We start from the raw sequence: 25,057 nt of genomic DNA on the forward strand, positions 1-25,057 counted from the left end.
GAGTAGGTATATGAGAATTGAAAGGTATTGCTAATAATCTTATGTGCTGGATATTATAATAATTATGTATTTTTAATTGTAAATGAATAAATTCTTATAGTTAGTGTATCTTATATATAAGTTAATGTATAAATATTCTTAAAATACTAAAAGTTGATACCTATTCTAAATGTTTCATTTTTTTAAATTTGACTCAATACCTTCATCCATAGCTCTATAACCATTTTTGTTGGTGATATCTAGAATTATGATTTAACACTGATGTACTACTATTTCTAATATCAAGTAGATAGGTACGTATTTCAGTATATGGGTACTAACTACTAAACAATATTATTTTTTGATTATTGGGTATACAAGCCAACATAATTTAGATTTCCAATCATAATTATAAACCTTTTTTGTGATAACATAATATATAATTATTGAATTTATTCTATGCAGGCATGTACAAACCGTGTATTTTTTGCTTATTTCTCCTGAATTTTAAGTTATGTTTGATTTTTAAGAAGAGTACTTACTTACCTACAATATAAATAGATGATCTAACATTTTATTGAAGTATATTTATTTTGAATTTGATTTAATATATGTAAATTGTTTCTTAACAGTATTAAATAACTAATTTATATGTAACTGTAACTGTAAATGTAAGTAATTTATTATTAAAAATATAAATTTGTGGTAAACTAAATGTATTTATTATCTAAGTTGAAAAAATATATGAGTTTATATAGCTCTTTGATTGAGATGCTTCAAAAACATAAAAAATACAATATTTCAACATTTAATTTTTTTATGAAGATTGAAGAATACTTAATATTTTGCATTGTAAATAAATAAAATTATTTTGGAAGCTCTCCATTGTCGTTTTATAATAAATACTTAAATAAACCTCAAACATGATATTTTCACTTTCTGGGTAAAACATATCAGAACAATTTCTTGATGAAAGTTACCAACAGATTTGCAGAACATACAATATGTAAATATTACATATTATAATTTATGAAAAATAACTTAATAATGTAAAATCTTACAAATAATTGATACAGTAAGTTATTATGCTATTAAGTAATTTTTTTTGATTTTCTTAACCTGAAAACAGATATACAATCAATAAAAATTTAATTATATGCACAGTAAAATATATGCAAGTATTTAGTCATTTTAATTAATTGATTTCAAAATATAAACATACATAAAAATTGTAGTGAATGGTTTTAAAATCAACCCCTCCCCAGTTCATTAACACCGCAGGTATCTCCTTATTAAATAGACATGCTATTGTAGGTGTTATATGAAGATAATCTGTATCACAAAATATAAAAATTACTACTAAACATTTAGAAGCTAAATGTGAAGGTAAGCTCAAAGAAATTATGTTTGAAAGAAGTCTGTCTAAACTTTCAATGATGAAAATAAGATTAACAAATAATTACTAAATTGTATTACAGTAAACTTTGATTTTTGTTTTGTAATAAAATTCATAGTGTATGTCAACAAGGTAGGTCCAAAAATTATTTTAAACAATACAGTTGATATATAAACCTTGGAATAAATTCTTAAATATAAAAAAACAAAGGCCTAAGTAATATGGCTAACAGTTAATTTCTATATTTTATACAATCAAGTGTTGGTATTTGATATACAATGAGATTGAATGAAAAAAAAGTTTCACTTAAATAAAAATAAATCAACAAGGTCAGTTCAACAGTTTTTCATGCAAATATTTTAAAAAATATAACAATAACCATGTAAGTTACATAATAATATTAATTAATTAAATAATTAAATAATTAAACTTAATTGTAAAAATGTCTACATTCAAATAAAAAACTTACTTAATATCAATAATTCAACAAAATAATAAACATAATTAATAACATTGAGCAAAAGTAATTAATTGTACGATTTGGAATTCACCATTAAAATATTAAACAAACATTCACATATATTGGTAACAATAAGATACAATATAACAAGTGATATTAACTTCATAATATTTAATTTGTGTATCACCAGTAATTTAAAAATAAAATTGTACTATAAGTTTGTAAATAATCACACTCGAGTAAAATTTAACATTCTTTACATCAGACTTAGTGTAAATAATTGGCCTATTCACTTATTATACTATTTTAGAAGAATACAGTTGTTCTCAAATTATCTTGATTATCAAAATTTAACCATTTACAACTAAAAACAATCTTGTCATTTTTTTTATTACCAAGGAGTAAATTAATAATATAATTATAGTTGTTAATACAAATTAAGTAAAATAATATCGCATAAGGATATTTTATAATATTTATTAGTTATTTGTTATTATATATTATAAACTAAGCTTGGTGTTAGATATTTTTGAAAAATTAAATGACTAGATATTATATAAATGGCACAAAATTATACTAGATATAGTTTTATATTATTAACAGAGTTGATCTAGGGTATATTTAAGATTTTCATTAAGATAATGTAACAAAATAAGACATTATTAAAACTATGTTACTTATTTGATTGTTTCCCAAATAAGAAAACATATTGCATCTCCAACTGTTCGTATTAGAGCAGCCAACTCTTCAGAGCTACTCATATTTCTTCTAAAAACTACATTTACTAATGAATCAGACGTGGAAACAAGTTTCTCTGATGAACCAATTCCATTATCAATTATAATAAACGCATCAAATTCATCAAATTCTGTTAGATTTGGCAAGACTACAATGTATTGATGTTCTGATCTATTACTATTATAAATACGACATTGTGGTGGTAATGTGGAAGTTGTCTCCAATAATAATGTTGATTGCCCAGAGATCATCTTATGTAATGAAGTAAACCATTGTGGTTGTTTAATAAGAAGCTTTATTATATGACTGTAATTCTGATCATATTCAGATAATGATTTTACAAAAGCAGATGTATTCACAAGTTCTTCTAATTGATTAAAAGTGACGTCAGTGATCCCAAGTTTCTAAAAACATACAAATTTAGTTTTTGTTGACATATAATAATAATAATTTCTATTTTTTCGGTATTCGTTTGGTATGTGACTAGCCGGACCGATAATAAATTTAAAAACAGTCAAATTAAAAATCATAAAATTAGGTTATTTTATTATTACAGAATTAATACAGATTACATTCAAAATCAGAGGACAAAAAATCGGTAAAAAAAAGAACTATAAGCAAAAAGACATAGAATTATGTTTGGCAATATACTTATTGTACATCACTAAAAAATTTAAAAAAAATTGTATCTTGCAATGGTATATATTGGATTAACGAAAGAACACGTACTGACAGTATTGTCAATTTGTAGTGTTAGAATGAAGAAATATCTATTGTTAAAAACCAATGAAAACAATATTAATATAATAAAAATTATAAAGATAGGAAGCATAGATTGTCCATACCTAAAATATAGATAATCATCTTGGTTGGTCACATACTAAACGAATACCATTTTTTCATTATTAATTTACCTGTTGATCAATTGGTACACCAAATAATTTCCATAGTAAATGTATACGGCAACGATTAGCTGCTGTATCAACAGTATGTGCAACCAATTCCGCTGCTTTTTTTTCATAGAATTTTATTAAGTTTCTTTTTTTAATAGTTTGCTGATGATGTTCATTTAAATCATCATAGACATATTCATTGTTTTTTTTACTTTTCTTTTTTAAATATGGTAAATGATTTGGTGGTAATTGAGACCAATTTTGGAAAGCATTATTTTCATCCAAACTTCCACCACAAGTAGCTGATCCAGATGTCATAGAATTACCAACACTATTACTAGGTACACTAGCAGATAATAATAAGTTATTAGATTGGTCAAGTCTATGATCAGGTGGACGAATAGGTGTGCTATGTCTTTGTTGCATATTGTAGACGGTTTTAAGCGAAATAGTTTTTTTACTAGAAAAAAAAATAGATGAATAAATGCACACAATTAAATATATATTATTATATTAGCAAAAAGTGTAAGTCTTTATAAAATTGAAAAAACATGTTAATTTCAAGAACTTACACATATTAATAAATAGAGAAATTATTTGAGTATAAAATATAAGTATCTTAATTTAATCATCTGACTTATTGCGCATATTGCTAAAACAGATTATCCTACAAATTTATTTCTTAAAGAGAAAGTATATAATAGTTTTGTATGTTTTTAAGATTTTTAATAATTATGAAATAAACTGTAATTAGCTATAATATAATTTCAATATGATGTAATTTGCATTTTTAAAATTGTAATTAGGTAGTTTTTACTTATGATGGTTAGACCACTATGACAATGTGATTAATAATAAAACAGATATTTCATGAGGTTGGTCCAATTTTTATCATTTAGTAAACAAAAGCTAAAATGGTCATAGATTTGGGCTACTCAGGTTGTGAAACAAATCATTTTAATATCATTTTTCAGGTTGGGTAAGTTTGGCTTTGAAATATTATATTATTCTAAAATGTTTGATGAAATAATTTTACATTAGTATATTTTAGGTTAAGGTGTTTTGGCACTACATACTTCATATATGTATATCTATACTTCAAAAATTAACATATCATATATAATAAAAACAGTATACACTTCATTACTTATTTATAGTAAAAATAAATATTCAACATACTTTTTCAAATTATAATTTTCATTATTTGTCAACAACACGTAATACGATAAAGTTATTTCATTACTAGTGTCCAATAATAATTGTTTTACTGATGACAATGTCATTACAAGTGTAGCATCAAATAAGCCACATACTTCATACTGATTATCAGTAAAATATTCATTTGATTCCACTCCTAATTTATGATTATTAGAATTATTTGCCAATTCTTGTCTTCTTTGTATATCACTACCAGCCATATGATGAACAAGAATATAATCCTATAATAAATTATTATTATAAATGTGTTAATGTTATCAGAAAAAATGTATTTGTGATTCTTACTGTCAAATCATTGCCAAAAATATGTTGAGAATCTAGAAATTCATGATCTTCAAAATCATCAAATAGAGATGCTCCATCATCTCCATCTGGCGAGGAACTATCACCTATTTTTAAAACAGCCATTCCTTCACAATCTTCTGAACAAGTTTCTACCAAATATTCATATAATTGAAGGCCGGTAACAGGTATTTTACTACGCTTAATGACACCTAAAAATGATTAAAAATTGCAATTTTGCAGTTAAATTGATATACATTTGAAATATTTAAGGTAATACCTGCTAGTACTAAACAATTGGAATATAATGGTGGAAGGGTGTAATATTTCAAAAAATCATCTAGAAACCCAGCGATAGCATTTTTTTTATTATTATTTCCTGTTTTATTGGCACTATTTTGAATAGAATTTTTATGATCCAATAACATTAATATATCGCAGCCATATTTACATCTTTTCCCAGCCTTCTGTTGTTCTACTAATTTACTTAGTCTGTCCGATAGTATCCGTACATGAAAGTCATATGTAAATGAATGCAAATGCATATTCTGAATAATATTTTCAGACTGTTCAAGGAGACAATACTAAAAAAAAAAATTATTAAATTAACATTATTTAATACAAAAAAAAAACTTAATAATGATGATGTAAGTAATATAACATCTTTTTTTCTAGAATGTATTTAAGATTAATAATTATTTAATATTCTTTACCGGTTTGTATTTATCTTTGAAATTCTCAACAAGATTTGTGATTCTAGCTCTTTCAATACAACTAAGCTTGATGTAATAAAATGGCTGGCATACTCCAATTTCTATTAAAAGTAATCCACCAGAAACTCCGGGTATAGTTTTTTTGTAATAGCGAGTTATGGATTTAGTGCAATCCAGATCCATTATACTACAATATAAACAACATCCATTAATTTTATTATTGTATTATTATTTTTTAACATATTCACTCACCCATCATTATATACACGTGATTTACCAATTTGAATCGGTTGGAAGCCACTAAAAAGAGGATCAGTTTCTATATATTGGGCGTAAGCTACTGTCAACCTAGCACATAATCGTTTGTGCCACTGAGGAGCATGTGAAAAAACTAAAGTTTTTAATTTAGATGCATCTACTAAATGATCTCGAGTAGCAGCTGATTCTAATCGCCACCTAAAAAAACAAAGTTATTTATCAAGATACTTAACAAATTAAGTATAATAACACAGGAAAGTGTTTTTATTTACCAAGGTAAAAATAACAACGGTGTTAAACAATAATGAATTAATCTACTTTGTTGATAAAAAGTCCTAAAAGCTTCTTTTGTAACAACTGCATCCACTTGAATCCACATGTCATATAGTAACTTTTGATACATTTCTGAAATCGTGAAAACAAAACATATTTTAATCTTAAAATTTTTAGTACCATTGAATTTTCATAAACAATGTTAAGAAATAAAGTGTACATACATTGTAGATCAAAGTGCTAAAATTTACAAATGTATAAAAGTTTCTCAACAAATGTATCAAAATGAATCACTGTGAAAGAATGTTTGTTTTATAATAATATAATTTTCATAGGCATATTAAATATTATATGTCCATGGTAAAAACCATATTTATTACATAAATTGTATATATAAAATCAATATAGTTAATGTTAAAATATTATACAATCATATAAAAACACAAATCTATATGCGAAAAAATTGCATCAATTTGTAGTTGATTTATTTAATAATAACTCAATAATATATATTGTTTAGGATTAGTTAAATTTAACTACAAGTTCTAAATATTTTTCAAGTGACTACTTTGATTTATACCATGAAAATAAAAACGATAAATACATTAAGTATATAAATCTACCTGTGCGACGCCGTTGTTTACTATTTCTCACCAATCGCTCAATATACGAATCCTGAACATCCTTTGTGTAATTTAAAGGTTTATTTTTTTTATCTTCAGTGTCATTATCAAGTGGTTTGGTACTACCACGGTTATTTATCCGAAAGTTTTTTTCAAAAAATATTTTCTCAAAAGATTCATGTTCTCCTACAACAGCAACATAATTCTTGTAATCCAATAATAGTTCTAGGTTATTATTTATTCTTGATGAGTGGCTTATAATTTCAGGGCTTCCAAATTGGCCATATATTTTTGGATTTCTTAATCCTATCATGTGATATATAGATGATGTGAAAGCAATGCTTCGCCATTCTAACCAGCGACTCAAACGCTGGATAGCAATAGGTTGATCTTCATTTTTGTGGCAATTATATGATAATGCATGAACAGATTCACCAGATACAGCTAACAGAAATAATTTAGTAATTTTTTCACAAGTATTAATTTTTTGTGGTTTCTGATGTTTTGAATTATCAGATACTGTGTTTTGTATTATATTTTCATCTGTATCATTGATTAAAGTCATTGATTGGTCATCGGTTGTTAAAGTTTCAATATTAACTGTAAAATATAAATAAATATTTAAAGCCAAATAAATGTATCATATAGGTTATTTGAATGTTTATTGCAAACAATGTTCACTCTATACAAGTTAATTATTAAATAATAGTCACATCTCTAATAGTCACTGAAATATTCATAGAATAATAGTTATTATTCTTAAAAGTTAGTTCAAATAACTATTTACCTTCCTCAGTATTTATGTTTTCATCATTTTGTGGTACAACAAAACCATTATCTGCATCTGAATCACTATGTTCATTACCCATATTTTGATGTTGATGTCGTTTACGTTTTTGTTTGTGCTTTGTAGAAGTTACCGACACAACTATTAAAATACATGCAGCAGAAGGTGGACATACAACTAAATCGGTATCTGGTACTTGCCATTCATAAAACATTAAATTGTTCAAAGAAGAATCATGTTTTTTTCGGAGTTGCAGAGGGTCAGTTGAGCCACTTATTATGTTATTACTAACACTATCAAATGATGTCTCGCCATATTTTGAGCGTGGAACATAAAAGTAACGGACGGAAATAGGCAAATTATTAGATGATGATAACCAGGACCAAGATAAATGTGTCCTAAATTCTCGAAGCACATGACTTATGTGTATGCTAAAAAAAAAGATTTTAATTGTTTAAAAAATCTTAAGATACATAAAATGTACATTACTAGAAATATATTTTAAAACATTTTATCAAAAAATTTTAATAATGCAGATTATTACATGTCGATAAGTTTTGGGCAATGTTATATATTTAAATGTAAAGTAAACTTACTGATTAGGAGTTATAAGATATATTTTTAAGGGACTTTATAAATATTATATAATAGGTATATATTTCTAGTTGTAATATAAATAATAATTTTAAAAAAAACCCACTACATTAAAAAAAATATCATATATTTTTGTAATTAAATAGAACATTAAAAATCTGCAGTAAAGTCTGTAGAACATTACATCTGAGGAGAAGGGGAAATATGATAACTAAAATTATCATAATAACCAAATTAAATATCATAAGATAATATGTATATGTAATGAATTAAAAAATAAATGATATTTTGGAAAGAACATATTAATATTATTTCTTTTTAACATGATAATAATCTTCATAAGTACAAAATTCCAAGAAATATATGTATTTTAAGTGACATAAATAACCTCAAGCAGGATTCCCCAACTGTGAATTTTTGTACTTTATATACAGGATGATTCACCAAGCATTCTCACTCCCATTTTTACCTTTAATAATAAATTTATTCAGATTCTGATTTTTTGAATTTTAAAACATATTTAAAGACCATATTTTTCAATTCTTGAATTTTTTTTGTATTGCTTAAGGAGGGCAATGTGATGATACAAACTTCTGTTTTTCAAATGAAAAACCCCTCTTTTACTGTAAATTAATTAATGAATAATTTTTTTGAAAATTTTGATGTACCACATTCAAAATATGAATGGGTAGTTACTGAGTTATTAAAATTTTGTTTTCAGGATAATAGTCTTTAAAACTGGTTTACATAAGTATAAAATAAACGTTAAATTGGATCTAGTATTTATTATACTTGGGCTATTTTTACAAATAATTAATATTGATGGATTAATATATGACTAATAACAACAATGTTCAAGTCACTGTAGTCACTATATCTCATAAATTCATTACTATGGACCTATTACCCTTCGAACTCAAAGTTAAATGAGTCAAAAACTACTCATACAAATTTTGATTTTGATATATCAAAAATTTAGAAAAATTGTCTACTGTATAATTTATAGTTGAAGAGGGGTGTTCTGATTTGAAAAACAGAAGTTTGTACCTCCACAGGATACTCCTTAAGAAGTCAAAATATCTCAACAATTTGAATATTTGGTCTTAAACTATATTTAAAAATTAAAATATCAGATTTTAAATAACTGCATTAATGAAGAAAAAATGGGTGAGCATGCTTGGTGAATCACCGTGTATATATCATACCCTTATGATAACCAGAAATCTAATAGTCATTGCTTTTTTTGTCAAGGAGACAATATTTGTTATTTGATACCCGAACTGAAAATAATTTTCTGAATTTATGTTTAATTTAAGATTATGCTTTGATAAAAAAAATTTAAATAAGGACAAACCTAAAAAAAGCTAGTAGTTCAGATTATTATTTTTTTAAAGAATAGGTAAGTTCGCAATCTATTCAGAATCAAACATGATAATCTACTGGAAAAATATTCAAAAATAAAGAGTAGCTTATATTAATAAATAAACATATTATACAGTTTCAAAAGAGAATACTTATACCCAGTGGCATACTCAGGGGGAGACAGCTAAGTGGATCCAAACCCCCCCTCCCATATTGGCAACTGTTATGGAACAAATCTTATGTAATAAAAGGCAAAGTACAAACCATGATATTTCTAAAAATGGTTTTGAAGAAACGTGAAGGTGCATATTGGTACGTTTTGCTGGTATTCTTCTAGAACTCTCAATTTAGAACAGATACGTATCGATCGATACACTCATATTTCTTCCTTGATAGCAATCTTCCTAAGTTACTGATACATGTATACATCCACCAAAGATAATTTATAATCTATAATTGTCACAATCAGTGAAATGGTTATTCGATGTTTAAAAGGTGGTACCATACATGTTGTTCTACAGTAAAATGGTTCTTTGGTGAGAGTCACGTGTCATTGGATGAAAACCAGTAGCTACTAGGTATTATTCTCTTTTGAAACAGTTTTATACATTACACTAAATGAGTATAAAATGTACTTACCAACAAAATATTTTAGAATGGTATGCCAATGGAACCAATTTACGTGCTCCAAAAGCTAACCATTTTGCTAAAAATTGAATGCATAACGGGTTCACGTATATTTCAGACGGTTGTTCAATTATAAGAGGTTGTTCCCACAGAAATCGTTCTATGTAAATATCCCATAAAGAGTAAGTTACGGTGGAAGTCAATTTTTGTTGAAGAACTTCCATGTTATCTCGACCACGCCACCACACAAACAATTTAACTAAACAAAGCAATTAAAATTAATACTTCAAAGAAATATACAACTTAAAATTAATAAATCTTACTATAGCCGCTAAATTCAGTAGTTGACTTCAAATCGTCAATACAAGCTGCTTCAGTACGTCTATCAAATAACTCAGGATCAATAGGATAGTCGTATAAATAATCTATTGAATCGTGATCTTCATTTGAATAAATGTCAAATAAAATACACGCTAGACCTCGTTTACCACTTGTTATACGTTTACCACCAATTACACTAATTCCAGCAATTGGTTGATTGTACATAAAAAATGAACGAATAATAGGTTTTTTCGTTTCATTTATCATACTATATGCATAGTTAAATCTATGATGACGACTCGCATATTGTGGCGGGTATAGCAATAAAGTTGCAGCATTTCGTTTTAAATTGTGAATAAATAATTTTGTAATTTTTGTTTCAGTTGGCAATGATAACTAAATAAAAACAATCATAAATAAATAATATGTTTTATAAGTAAGATGAAGTTTAATATAAACATGTTCGTCAAAAGAACACATTGTTCATCTCATTTTTATTATATAACCTATAATTATATTTTGAAACTTAAGTGTACTTTTCTTAGAAACAATTAGAATAATTAAATATATAGAATCAACATTTATAATATAATGTGAAATAATTACTTTCATAGTATAATCTGGGTGACCATTACTTGGTTGTACAAAACGTACATCATCCGGATACAGTCTACACAGAGGATTTCTGTATAACATAGTAGTCAGCAGTTCTAATACACCATCATTTAATCTGTTTTGTAGAACTCTCACTAGATCAATGCGTATTTCATCGCCTAATATAATTTAAATATAAATAAATACATTTCTTTATGTTAATTATATTTAAATTAATTAATTAAATATATACTACTTACCTACAGGTGATATTCCATGTACTTTTAATGTCAAATCTTCCACATCTTTGGAATCGACATCACCCCAATATCCACCTAAGGATCGTGTTCCAGGATTTTGAATAGATTTATGGTCCATGTACTAAATTAAATAATTAAAATTATATTGTGGTCATGTGATGATAAATAAAATATGTACATATGTATATAATATACAGGGTCCTCCAAATTGTAATTTATTATTTAGTTTTTAGTGTTGTATTACCAATGATAGTGTTACAATTTGTTTATCAGCTTTCACAATATATACACTTTGTCATTATTCTTTATTTGCTATTGAATATGCAGACTTGAACAAGTTGAACATAATAATGCATTAAAAAACAATTGTAAATATGACATGTATAAGATGATATGAAATGGTTTCTAAATAATCATTGGATGTGTAACATCCATGCAAGGTTCTGCTGAACTTTTACATACAGAACCAGCTATTATTATATTTAAGCTAATTCTGTCATTGGTATTCCTACCTTACATGTGAATAATTTTAATGCTGCTGAATTTTAAAATATTTGTTGATAGATAGAATTAAGACTATAAAAAAACATTATAATATCAAATCAAAATTACTCTCAAAATGGACTTAAAATATCTAGAATCAGTGGCGTGGCGAAGGGTAATTTCAGAAGCGATTGCCTCTGGAATTTTTCAAATGTGGGGGGGGGGGTCACGACTCGCGAATAGACACACTACTCTTCACCTGCCAATTTTTTATTATATAAATATATAATACTTTACTATGAATATATGAGCAAGATACTAATATTCGAGCACTATATTATTGCAATTGAAATTGATACAAATTCAAACAGGATTATTTTAAGCCACCCCCTCCCTAACTCTATTTGGATTTATAATAAGGGGATGGGTGGGTCTTAGGGATTTATGTTACTTGCCTATGGAATACTTTCAGTTTGTAGCGCCACTGTCTATACTATTAATCTATTTGTTTCTAAATTTAGTTTGTAAACAACAACGATTTAATAGTGTCAATATCATAAGATAATATTATAATGTATATTTGTTTTAATGCTGGTTAATCCTTATTAAGTATTGGTATTCGAATGAAAAATGTTGAACAGAATACTGTTGACACTTTTATATAAAAAATAAATAAAAATAGCTTCAGTTCTTTAAATTTTTGAATATAATTAAACGACCACAAAAACTCATTAAAGGTAACTTAATTATAAAATATGAATCATATTTAAAAAATTTAGATTCCCCTTTGAATTTTAATTTATTCCTCAATTTTCTCTTTTTTGGTTGTTGAAAGAAATAATAAACATAATATTTTTCTAGATCTTACAATAACAAATTGTTTTTAATTTGATTGATTTTTCTGATTTTAATGTAACTTTATACACGGGTATGTACAATTTGGAAAGCTCTATATATATGATGATGAACAATACTACACTAACATTTACATCCTCTGAGTATTTACGTGTAAAATTTGATTGGTTGGAGAATATTGTGGATGTAATTGTTGTTGAAGTGGCAGATGAGCATCTTGACAAAGTGTCATCGTCATCCGAATCATATTGTAATGAGTATATTACAATGTTATTATTTTTTTGTTCTTGTTGCTGTTGACTTGAATTTTCATAGATTCTACAGAGCAAACCATATTATAAACTTTAATTATTTAATTACACTTAAAAAAATTACCTTAAATAAAACACAGAACCAGACGACTCTTTGTAGACGAACATATTTCGACGATTTCGAACAGAAAACCCTTCAAGCATAGTATGTAAGACTTGTATACCAAGTAAGCCCATAGCTGTTGCTCGTTGAAGCCTGGGATGGAGTGAGAATCTGGTAGACCATACAACTGGGCACTTAAATTGGCCAAGAGTAAAATAGTTTATAATTTTTTTTCCTTCACCAATACCATTTTCATCTATAAAATAAGAAAATTAGGAGATTATATGTTATTATAATTACAGTGAGTCTTGAAGACTAAGGATAATGGATTAAGTAGTACACTGTTTAAATGTATTTTCTATTTAGGTATATATTAAAAACATATTAACTTATTATTAAAATTAAGTTGACTCAGAGAACCATACATTTTATAATGGATACTTCAATATTAAGACACACTACCTGTTATTTATTTAAAATAAAATTTTATAATTTTAATAATTTTAATCATTATTTATATTATTTTTGTTGTATCCTATGTTAAAACTATAATAAGATGTAAAAAGATTGGTCAAGTTGTATTTTGCAAATAATTTTTTATTGTATATATTTTTAATATATATTATAATATGTAATGTATATTTTAATATATTTATTTAAATAAACGGACCACTCAATAAAAAAAAACATATAGAAATACATATATATTTTGAAAATACAATATATTTTATTCATACTAGCAGGATTCAAAATAATGAGATCTGGAAATAACTTAATTAACAACCTATTAAGTATTATATAATATATTAAGTTCAAAGAATAAGCATCTCATGAATGACTCTAATATCCTGCATATGACACCATACACATGTTTATTCATATATATCAGTGGTTTTCAATCGGGGTTACATAAAATATCTACAGGAAAAGGAAAAAAAATAAGGGCGTAATTAATTTTTTTTGAACAAAATTGTATTATTGATTCCTCTGTCGTGCAATCGCCACAAACATTGAATAATTTGTTATTAATTTTCAAAAATCTTATTTTTTTTAATTTGTCTATTTAAAGAGCCAATATATATTGAACCCTGCAACTCAAATAAAATGTATGATTATTATTATTTTATTGCTTACTGTATTTTTTTAAATTAAAAAGTAGACGTTCATATTTTTTCTTTTAAATGTACAATTGTTTTAATTTGTAAAAGAGTTTTAGTTACAATTCGATTCTAAATTATGTATTTATAAGTAGGGGTTATACTGTTTTATTATTATTTATGGTAAATAAAGATACCTTCATCTGAATGATCATGATCTTCGATAATAGGTTCTAATAATGGATCACAAGTCTTTGTTTCATACAAACGGCATAATAAATTAGTTTGGTTAACAATAGTCGCTGCTTGATGCACATTTTGTTTTACAATTTCCATTATTGCAGAATATTTTCCTTGTACATTTAATTCAGAAAACCTAAATAATATTATATTTGAGAGTTCAGATAAACTTCAGTTAAATTAAGATATTGATTTACCTGCAATGGAAGTATACATTTACTAGTAATGTGTTGACTGTGTTGTTATTGTCGGATTTGTGATCTTTTTGATATTGTAGATCAGGCTGTATTTTTAGTATGATCCAAAAATTTGGTAATATTGGTTTAGAGTGATCAATATCAGCTGAAAAACCATCTGAACTAGGACTGTTTTCAAGATCATCTATATTGCTTTCAAATACTGTACTATCAGGACTAGGATGCAGATTTTTTTCCACAACATAAAATGTATCCTTTGTAGACTGCTCAAGAGCATAACGATCATTACCATTATCAGTATCTAATATAATATCCAATTGATCAAGTTTCTAAAACAAATAAGTGCTAATTGTATAAATTACTTAAATGATAATTCCATATGCAATTTTATAATAAATATAAAAATTCTTTTTGTTAATTTTACAAAAAAAAAATTAAATAAACTGTAGGTAACATAATAAACAAACCTTTTCTTATGACAGTAGTGTAATATAAAGTTATTTATAAAATAAACGGTTTTTATTAAAAGTGATTCTTTGTGTGATTATATTATATACAGATAGAGATAGATTTTTATGTTAATTATTATCTAAAATTTAGATATTCTTCATTGATATGTTATAAATTATAATTTAAAAATAATCTGCATTGTTTATTAACTAAATATTACCTTCAAATTATTATTTTCATTAACTATTAGGTTGTAATATACCTGTAAGAAAAGTGATACACAATTGTTTTTAGAAGGACGTGATGAAGGTACTACAAAATGGACAGGTATTTGTTGGTGATCATTTGATGGAGATTTTGGCGAATTCGAGACATGTTCGATTATCTTTTCTAATGAATTGGTTGTGACAGTTGGATACTGTAAGAGACCAGCTGCCATTTCATCACGCATACACCATTCCACCTATACAGGAAAAACATAATAATATTATATTTCAGAATAAAAAAGTATTAATTGTTATTTAAGTACTATGTAAGTCTGATAAATGATAACTATTATGAATATAAATTATATACTCAATGCTATTATTACCTCAGCTAAGAATTCTGCTAATCCTTGAGCATGTCGAGGTGGTAGAGAAGAACTCAAATAAGCAAACGAGTTTTCATGATCGTTTGTCTCTTTCCTATAAATAAAATGTACTTAAAAAAAAAAATTAATAGTTTTTAAAGTTGTACTAACGATGATTGTGGTATTGTAGATTTATTATTTATTGGAAAATGTAATTGTTCTGAACTATTCACTGTAGTATATCTATCAATCTCATCGTCATCGTCGTCGTCGTCATCATAAACATTAATCGGTAACATTAAACAATACACATCCAGTGATACTTTTAAGTTACTGAAATCCATATTTTTTGAAGTTTCGTTATCATTGTCTTGACTCAAAAGTTCAACTATGAACAAATATATATATATATACATAAGTAAATCGAATATATATTTTAGAGAACAAAAACAATATCTACAAGGCAAATTTGTAAATTTGGTAGTCATTGATTAATATTAATGATGTTCAAATAAGGTGTTTGGAATATAACATTTTTTAAGAATAACACCAACTGGATTTTGCAAGAGTGCAAAGATAGACAATATAATATGATAACAAACAAAACTATACAATATAAACTATATAACAATAGAAGTATAGCAGTAAATAATGAGGTAAATAAACCTTAAGCAATTAAAGAGCAAAGACCAAACTATATTGGCAGATCTAAGCATTCCGTGCATGGGGTGGTTGTAACTGAAGAAAGTGAAATGAGTGAGAGTATAAAAAAATTATGATTATGAACACTGTGAGAGGGTACTTTAAATAAAACTTGAGATTATAGAACATTTTGTTTCTTTCATTGAATTATTAAGAGGATGCTACACAGCTACACCTGCATGTGTTTTCTCCGACTTTAAAATTTACAACATAGCAAAAACTATTTTGCATGGGATGGAACCAATCAGGCTGTAATGATAGTTAAGACTCCAAATCAATATTTAATATAGTTAAAAACATGATCTGTGAAATATGGTTTGTATTTTTTTGATATAGCTTATACAAAAAAAGTTTTTCAAACTTGAATAACTTTTTTTGTAGTTCTGATATCGAAAAACCAAAGTAATTCACAGCCAAACTTCTCCTTTTAAAGTACTGAACATTTGTTTCTTAGTTATGACTGTAGTCTTCTGTAGCCTTTTTGGTTTTTTGCTAGAGCCAAATAGTTTTTGTTATGTCTTACATTTGTAAGATAGAGACAACACACGTGAGTGTACCATCCAATTAAGTATCTTCACTGATAGTGTATACTATAAATACTTACGAATACAAGTAGGTAAGTTACGAACAGACTGACTTTTTGTAATATTATTTGTTTTTATAGTACAAACTAAATGTACAAATAGAGGAAATATATCTTGTTCATCTAATTCATATGTATCAAAATCCGTCTTATGATAAGTCTCTCCTAATAAAATATTAGTAAGATATTTTTGTCTTCTACCATTATTAGTGTACTCGTCACAGTCCTAAGAAAAATAATAAATAAATTAACCAAATATTAATAATAGTAAACATTCACATCCAACCAAAACAACAATACAATTCAAATAAATAACTCACTAAATCATCAATTAAGTCATAGAAATAATAATCTTGGTGGTTGGCTACAGGCTTCAGCATGTGGCGATCTAGTGTAGCTGAAAATTTAGAGTGTATCATATTATGGTGCGATTTTAAGGTTGTATTATCAGCAGGACAAATAGAACAGGTATCAGCATTTTTCTTGAAATGATCACATACAACCTATATACACATAAGAGTCAGTAAGACTTAAAATTATAATTATGATGTAAATATTTATTCAAGTTACTTTTGTGCTAATTAATTATTAATAAATTACATTTTACTATAATAAATATATTAAAACAAAATACAACTTAAAATACAACTTAAAAAATATGTTAATGCAATAAACATAAATATTAGTTATTTATTTATACAAATTCTCAAAAGTAATATTAATAAATTAAAAAGCAATTTATATTTAACTAAGTGTGTTAAATAATACTCGATTTGTCTTAGATTATATTTATTAACACCAATAACAAAATATTAATTAATAAAACTATACTTAATTATGATTGCTAAAATTGGAAAAATTGTTCCAAATAAATTCAAGGAATAGGAAAAGAACTAAATAAAATAAGACAAAGATATAGGTTACATACATGTTATAATAAATATTTTTGATAATATTTTGTCCACCATGATGAGATGAATGTTATTATGGATTTCAAAGCAATGATAAATTATCATATTTTAAAAAATTAAACAAAACTGTTTTTCAAACTGATCTATATCTTTAAAAACCAATAATTGAATAAAATAGAATTAACCTAATTAATAAAACAAAAATGTTACTTTTTTTTATTTAATAGAAAATTTATAATTTGTATTACATAACACAACGAGTAAAAAAGATAACTGACATAACACAACATACATAATATAAATAACACATGAAGCATAAGATGAGGAAATCATCCAGCAATGGTACCCTCCAGAGAGTCTTTAAATCTATATTTGATACTAATATAGTAGGTATATAAACAGAACATATTTATACACATAACAATAATTTATAGGATCAAAATTATGTTTATAAAAATTAAAAAAACATAATTATTTTATATTAAAAATACTGTTTCTATGCTTCATTTAAGTTAAGAACCGCACTCTGGTAGCCAACTCGTAGACATCCTAACACAGCAATGATGGTTGACTTAATAGATGTGATAAACATGTGTTGCTGGACTGCTGCCCAAAAATCTGGCCACTGTTAAGTACGGTTCTTAACTTGACTATGGTTTACTAAAGATTCCCAAACTGTATTACTCAAAAGTGGGTTGTGTTAAATTTTGAAATTTTAAAATATTTACATATTTTTAATGTATAAATTCCAATAAATATGATACAGTTTTTTCCATATAATTATATTGTACATTGATGTTAGAATTTAGTTTCATTATTGATTAGTATAAACAGTAATTACGAGTGTATCTGACTAAAATTCTTATAGCAAAGATAGCGATTAACAATGAAACAAAAAAAATCAATAATGTGTTAGGGATCACCAAAATTTAGACATTTTCTGAAATAAAAAGTATGGGAACCTTTGGTTTATATCATTATAATATACTTAAAAACTTGTTTAATAATACATTTTATTTTACCTTTATGTAGTCAGTGATGTCAAATGAAATTAGACGATGCTGACATCTATCCACAGCGCGTTGAATGTCCATATACCGAACATTCAATCCTAGGTGTAAAGCCTGAAATACCGTTGTCACTAAGCTGCGATCATAGATAACTCGAATTTTGTATAAATATTTTTCCAAGAACATTGGGTCAACTGAAACAAATGTATTATTTTTTAAAATAGAATAATCCTATAATAAATAATAAGTTACCGGGTGGGTCATCATAAATAATTTGATCTCTGTTAGTAATAATATTTTTTTCCTCTACATATTCATCACTATCTGTCTCAATACTACTACAGGAACTACTTTCTTCTGTATAGTCATCAGTTAAAGAATGGTCGAACGAACTTCTGTCAGACATAAGAACATTTTCTACATCTTCTTGTCGACAGTCATAAACATCAATAAACATGTGTGTGGGGTAATCTTGTCCATCAGTACCAATATCACTTAAACAATTGTTATGTTTAATTTCGGTAGTAGAAAAATTTTGTTCAAGCCTGAGTTGAGCCCAAGACATATCTTCAGAGTCCTTATAGTATGGCTTTGATCCTACAGACATTGTTCGATAGTAAGGTGTAGAATTTTCTTGGGACTGTGCATTTAATAATGATTGTCCTGTTCCTCGTTTAGTGTAATGCCACGTATTAGCCCTTGAACGACCAAATGGTGGAAGATTATCCTCAGATAAGTTATCTGAAATATTACATTTTTCTTCTATAAGTGATGGACCAACGGTTAAAATTAAACGTGTATCATTAACGCGTTTAATGAAACATTGGCCAATTTCTTGATCATTCACAGTCTGATTCATGTCTACTGATATATCTGAGTCGCTGACATCAAATGATCGATTATTGTATGTCCGTAGACGTGAGTAAAATGAACGTTCCAATATGTAGTTCAATTTTTTTTCATCTCTAGCACTATTTAATTCTGTATAAAAATAATCAAATAATCAAACATGAATGAAAAAATAATTTCAAATGGAAAAAATATTCTTACCAATATCATTATGATCTGCAGTGAAAAGACTAAACGTTAATGAAGAGTGATGTCTACATTTAGGTAATAAATTTATTAGATTAAATGTAAAAGGTAATTTATATATACGACCAGCATCAATAATAATGGTTTTACTCTGTCTCCGTTTCTTATTTAAATCTATATCTGGATTAGAAACTAAAATATTTTGGTTCATACACATGTGTTGCATATGTTGAAATGTAAATAGCGAGCCAATGCAATCGGAGTCAACTTGCCACAGCTAATAATTAAAATATAAGACTATTAATAGTTTTTTTAATAAAAATATAAACAAGGAATTTAATGCTTAAAAATACCTATAATGATAAATATTAAATGGTTTTTACAAGTATACTCAAAGATAACTTTATTCAAACTACCTAGTAATTCATTTAATAATTACATAATAAAATGTATTTTGCATAATATATAATAAAAATTAATTTTATGTATATTTTTAATTACTAAGAATTCATATTTTGATTTGTATCAACTAAATAATTAAGCCAATTTTAATTGAAATAGGTACAAGATTAATTATTAAAATAAAACATTAATATTCAATTGGGCTGTACTATTTTTAATTATAAATAGTTGTAACAGATTACTGGTGTATCCATTTCTTTGTAATATGTTTTTTCTGTAGCAGTTTGAAGTTGTATTCATAGATTTAAAATATTTCTAGTTAATAATTTATTTAGGGAATTTTTAGTTTTTACTGTTAATCAAAGTATGAAAGAAAAACAACTAAAAATCAATATACTTCACAGCAAAATTGTATCATTCAAAATAGCCAAATTTAGGATCTTAACCAACAAATGTATCCAACATTTAATTTTTTTAACAAATTATGAGCTTGTGAAAATTACAATTTAAAAACCCTTTCTCTTAACTTGATTAAAAATTAAAACATAAAAAAAACCTTTAAGGAAACCTGAATAATATTTTTATCTTCATGTTCACTAATAGATAACTGCATTATTAATATTACTGTATAAAATTGAAACTGCTGAACACAAATTTTGCTATGTTGTACGCTTCATTATAATTTACTTATTAACAATTCATAGTACTAGTGTAAAATAGTGTACACATAGGTACATTAAAATAGGAATTTTTTTTATTTTCGCAAAAATATTTCAAAATATTAATATTAGTGCAAATGATTTTTTTCTTCATAATTATGGTGTTTGTGTCATATCTTGGGTATTAATTTATATTGGCGTACCTATCACATAATATATTTATATCCTTGGAGTTCAAGCCATGATATATTTACTACTAATTTTACTATTTTTACAAGTCAATTATTTTGATTTTTAAACAAAATGTCCTTAAGTTATTTAAAGCCCCTTGCCAATTTTATTCTACTCATCTAAACCATAAATACTCATTAATAAAATACTATTATATGTTTACAATTCAAGATTTATACATCAAAAAAAGACTAAGAAAATTAGTCAAATGTTACTTCAGTTAAATGGACCTAGTATTAAAATTACAAAAAAAATTTTATATATATTTTCAATTTCTTTAATATTTGTTTTCTAAGAATTAGTATTATTGGTCGTTTTATTACCTTCGATAAAAGTTTAATACAGTCATTATAGGTAAAATAGTTTTCTGATAAAATTATGTCATAACATTAGTATAGTTAGGAATGCCATTTCTCTGGGTTAACAAATAAATTTATGGAAACAGGTTCAGTGAATTATTTTTCCGGTCAAATACAATTTTGGTTGTCTTAAAATTAATACTATTATATCATACGCCAAAAGATAAGTTAAAAAAAACGATTTATTTACTTGGTGTTATACATTAAATTAACTCAGTATACTACTAAATACTAATAATTAGGGCTCGGATTTATATGTATTTATTTAACCAAAGTATGTATTTATACAACAAAAATATGTACATAAATATGTGCTAAAAAATGTATAATATGTATTGTCAAAAAAAAAAAAAATATTTTTATTAATTAAAATGAAATGTAATAAAAAAAAATATTTATCTAACTATCTAATTATTATGGTTACAATTAATAATAACATGCATTTTTAAATTTTCGAATTCGAAAGATCGCCGATTATGTCGTAAAATTGATTTATATCGACTGAAAGATCTCTCAACTTCGGCTGATGTTATAGGACTGTCAAAACTTGTCATTATCTTTATGAGGTCATAAATATCAAACATATATCGACAGTAGATTAGATTAAGTTTAAAAATTGGTATTATTTTGTACTTTTGGAAACATGGGCAAGTCTGTATTAATAAATAATAAATCGTAAATGAACAAATTGTCGAAATATGTAGGAAAAATGGAATTATTGAGAAATATGTAAAAACATGTACTTATGGCAAAATATGTAAAAATATGTAAAATAAAATATAGTTCATTTTATTGGAAATCCCTTGAAACAAATTTATCACTTACCTAAATTAATTTATCAAGTCACAGTAAAAATATGTATTTACATATAAATCCGAGCCCTACTAATAATACTATTAATTAATTAATGTTGTTTCGTCACAAGGTACTAGACACATTCAAGACCTCTTATCAATGTTAGAAAAAGATTGTAATAACTGTAAGACTCAATTTAGTACAATATTTAAAAAAGCAATAGAAATTGCATCCAAAATAGATATAGAGTTGACTCTAAAACAACGAAACCCAAGACAGACACATCGCGAAAATTAATCAACTAATAATGTACAGGACTGGACTATTTTAGATAATCTTTAATTATTAAATATATCGTTATAATTATTGTATCTATAAAATATTGATTTTCTGATGAAAAATTAAAAAGATTTGCATTATTTGACCTACATCTCAAAAAATTAAGTATATAGATTGACAAGCATTTATACAGACACTTGAAGTTATTAGTCAAGTGTATGGATCTCTTCTAGACAACTTTGAAGAACAAGCCTTATCGTGGTTTAAATTATGGCAAGATAAACCAATCAAAAATGACATGGAACTGATTGATATTTTTGGTTATGAAACATTTTACCCAGCAGCATGTATATATGGCTACACAAATTGCCATTACTTTACCTGCAAGTTCATGTTCGGTAGAAAGATCTTTTAGGTAATATTTTCTACATTATATTTCTAATTTTTTTCATTCGGTATATTAATCTAACAATATAATTGGTCATTATATTTTTAGCACATTACGTTGTCTAAAGACATGGCTGGGCACAGAATGAGAAATGAAAGGTCTGATCAATATTCATTGACAAAAGTACAAAAATAAGAAATATTTTGAACAACAATTAGAAAGCATTATTGAAAAGTTTGGATTGAGTTATAGGCGGTCGCATTGGTTTGCAATGATTATTTATATATTAATGAAAACAAGAAAATACATTTTTACTAGAACTAATAAATAAAAAGTGGCTTATATTGACACTAAAAATATTTTGCACTTAGTGAGCTACATGTCTGAGGGCATGACTGCTTTATCGATTTTCTTGAAATGATGTCCTTAATTTGTTTTTAAGTTAATTGCTTCAATACTAAAAATTTGAAACCATTTTATCCATTAGTTTCAAGTAAAAATGATATATAAACTTCCCCTACCAATCTCCTAACAATAACTGGTGCACATATAGTCTTTGTTTTTATTTAATAATTCTATTTAATTTTTATTTTATATATTATATTTTATTTTAAGTTTTTTTGTTATTATTTATGTATTATTAAAAGTAAATAGTAATATTGGCTGATCTATTGTATATTTATATCTATATAATAGGACATGTACCTACATTTATTAATTTAATAGATAAATAACATTTATATTTTATACATACATTATTATTTTTCACACAATTGCTGTTTCCATAAAAATATACATATTCAAATATATTAATAGATTTGTTATATAATTTATTATAAATTAAGTGAATACACTTTTTAAACCACCTTTAATGAATTATGTTTATGAATGTAATTCAATATATATTTGAAAATTCCATAAAATATATATTTTTATTAACATTATTGTTCATACCGAAAAGATGAATGGAAGGATAATACCGTGACTTGGACTATTTATTAAATTATTCAAGTACTCAATATAAGTAAACATACATTTATTTAAATAATGAGATACTCATAATATCTTTGTACATTTAGTAACATTAGTCCACAATATTTTAAATAAATCCATTTGATAACAAGGAAATAAATAGTTTTAAATGTTGATACAACTTTACAATTTTAGATAATATTGTAAAAAACTAACGTTTATGACTCAAATAATATAAACTATAGTTAGACAAACTAAATTATATGAATTGCAATACATTTTGATACAAGTTATAATTTACACTAAGTACTAGTTTAGCAGCGGCCATTTCTGAAGATCTTCGTAGTGCGTAGTGACTGAATTAAGTTGGAGGAGTTGAATCTCACTTTGTGCGTATTTGCAAAATATTTTATTATATTTAATAAATATAGTGAACAGACTACTTCTCCACTTAATTCATGAATTCACATGTTCTGTATATAATATGTATGAATACATATATATATAATTAAGGCCGCCGCTGCTATTACTAATTTAAAAATATTTTACAATCTCAGAAAAGTTATGTTATTATTGAGATAGGTACACATTTCATTAACGACTAGCTAACAATAAGAAGAAACAAAATAATTCAATTATCAGTGAGAAATAGTGAAAAAATAAGCTTGAATGACCTTGGCCTGATCTAGATGTATATATTATAATGACTTCAGGCCAATTTTTGCAGAAATGAAATGTGTACAAAAACTATCAAAATATATGTAATTTTTACAAAAATCTCACTACCTGTATGATATGAAATGTGATTAGATTTAAATACGTACAATGGCTCTATAAATATTTTTTTTTACTCTTAGCTGTGAATTCAATTTTATTTTTAATTATTACTAATTCATTTACATCAAATTTTTAGAATGTACTCAAGTTTTGTTATTGATTATTATACTTAAAATATGAGAATTTTGATATAAAATTAAAATAATTTAGAGGGTACTAAGTGTTTTATAATTTATTTTTTATTTACGTTAAAAAAAATGTTCTAAGAAAATAACTGTTTTAGGAAATTAAATGAATTTAATAAGATATTTTAATTATTTTAAAGTTGA

The 25,057-nt window shown here is 25.6% G+C and overlaps 1 protein-coding gene across 3 annotated transcripts in view; it reads right to left on the bottom strand.

The window, feature by feature from the left end:
* Window positions 1-2,407: 2,407 nt before the first annotated feature.
* LOC111036964 overlaps window positions 2,408-25,057 on the bottom strand; it is a 51,083-nt gene continuing 28,433 nt past the window's right edge. For 2 of the 3 annotated variants that reach the window (XM_022319295.1, XM_022319294.1), the window contains exons 18-43: window positions 19,882-20,143; window positions 19,084-19,812; window positions 18,844-19,025; window positions 17,231-17,413; window positions 16,932-17,136; window positions 15,797-16,013; window positions 15,647-15,740; window positions 15,317-15,517; window positions 14,605-14,933; window positions 14,365-14,543; window positions 13,092-13,326; window positions 12,845-13,034; window positions 11,379-11,499; window positions 11,131-11,297; window positions 10,527-10,920; window positions 10,216-10,462; window positions 7,621-8,051; window positions 6,834-7,433; window positions 6,210-6,342; window positions 5,932-6,135; window positions 5,680-5,866; window positions 5,247-5,550; window positions 4,970-5,178; window positions 4,646-4,905; window positions 3,488-3,926; window positions 2,513-2,977 (exon numbers count right to left, since the gene is read on the bottom strand). In XM_022319295.1, the coding sequence (XP_022174987.1) occupies window positions 2,513-2,977; window positions 3,488-3,926; window positions 4,646-4,905; window positions 4,970-5,178; window positions 5,247-5,550; window positions 5,680-5,866; window positions 5,932-6,135; window positions 6,210-6,342; window positions 6,834-7,433; window positions 7,621-8,051; window positions 10,216-10,462; window positions 10,527-10,920; window positions 11,131-11,297; window positions 11,379-11,499; window positions 12,845-13,034; window positions 13,092-13,326; window positions 14,365-14,543; window positions 14,605-14,933; window positions 15,317-15,517; window positions 15,647-15,740; window positions 15,797-16,013; window positions 16,932-17,136; window positions 17,231-17,413; window positions 18,844-19,025; window positions 19,084-19,812; window positions 19,882-20,143 (7,167 nt within the window). Of the gene's footprint in view, window positions 2,978-3,487; window positions 3,927-4,645; window positions 4,906-4,969; window positions 5,179-5,246; window positions 5,551-5,679; window positions 5,867-5,931; window positions 6,136-6,209; window positions 6,343-6,833; window positions 7,434-7,620; window positions 8,052-10,215; window positions 10,463-10,526; window positions 10,921-11,130; window positions 11,298-11,378; window positions 11,500-12,844; window positions 13,035-13,091; window positions 13,327-14,364; window positions 14,544-14,604; window positions 14,934-15,316; window positions 15,518-15,646; window positions 15,741-15,796; window positions 16,014-16,931; window positions 17,137-17,230; window positions 17,414-18,843; window positions 19,026-19,083; window positions 19,813-19,881; window positions 20,144-25,057 lie in introns of all 3 variants that reach the window. The other variant, XM_022319296.1, reaches the window with a different exon arrangement.

Source organism: Myzus persicae, unplaced genomic scaffold (genome assembly GCF_001856785.1).
Source record: "Myzus persicae strain clone G006 unplaced genomic scaffold, MPER_G0061.0, whole genome shotgun sequence".
Classification (NCBI taxonomy): Eukaryota; Metazoa; Arthropoda; class Insecta; order Hemiptera; family Aphididae; genus Myzus; species Myzus persicae.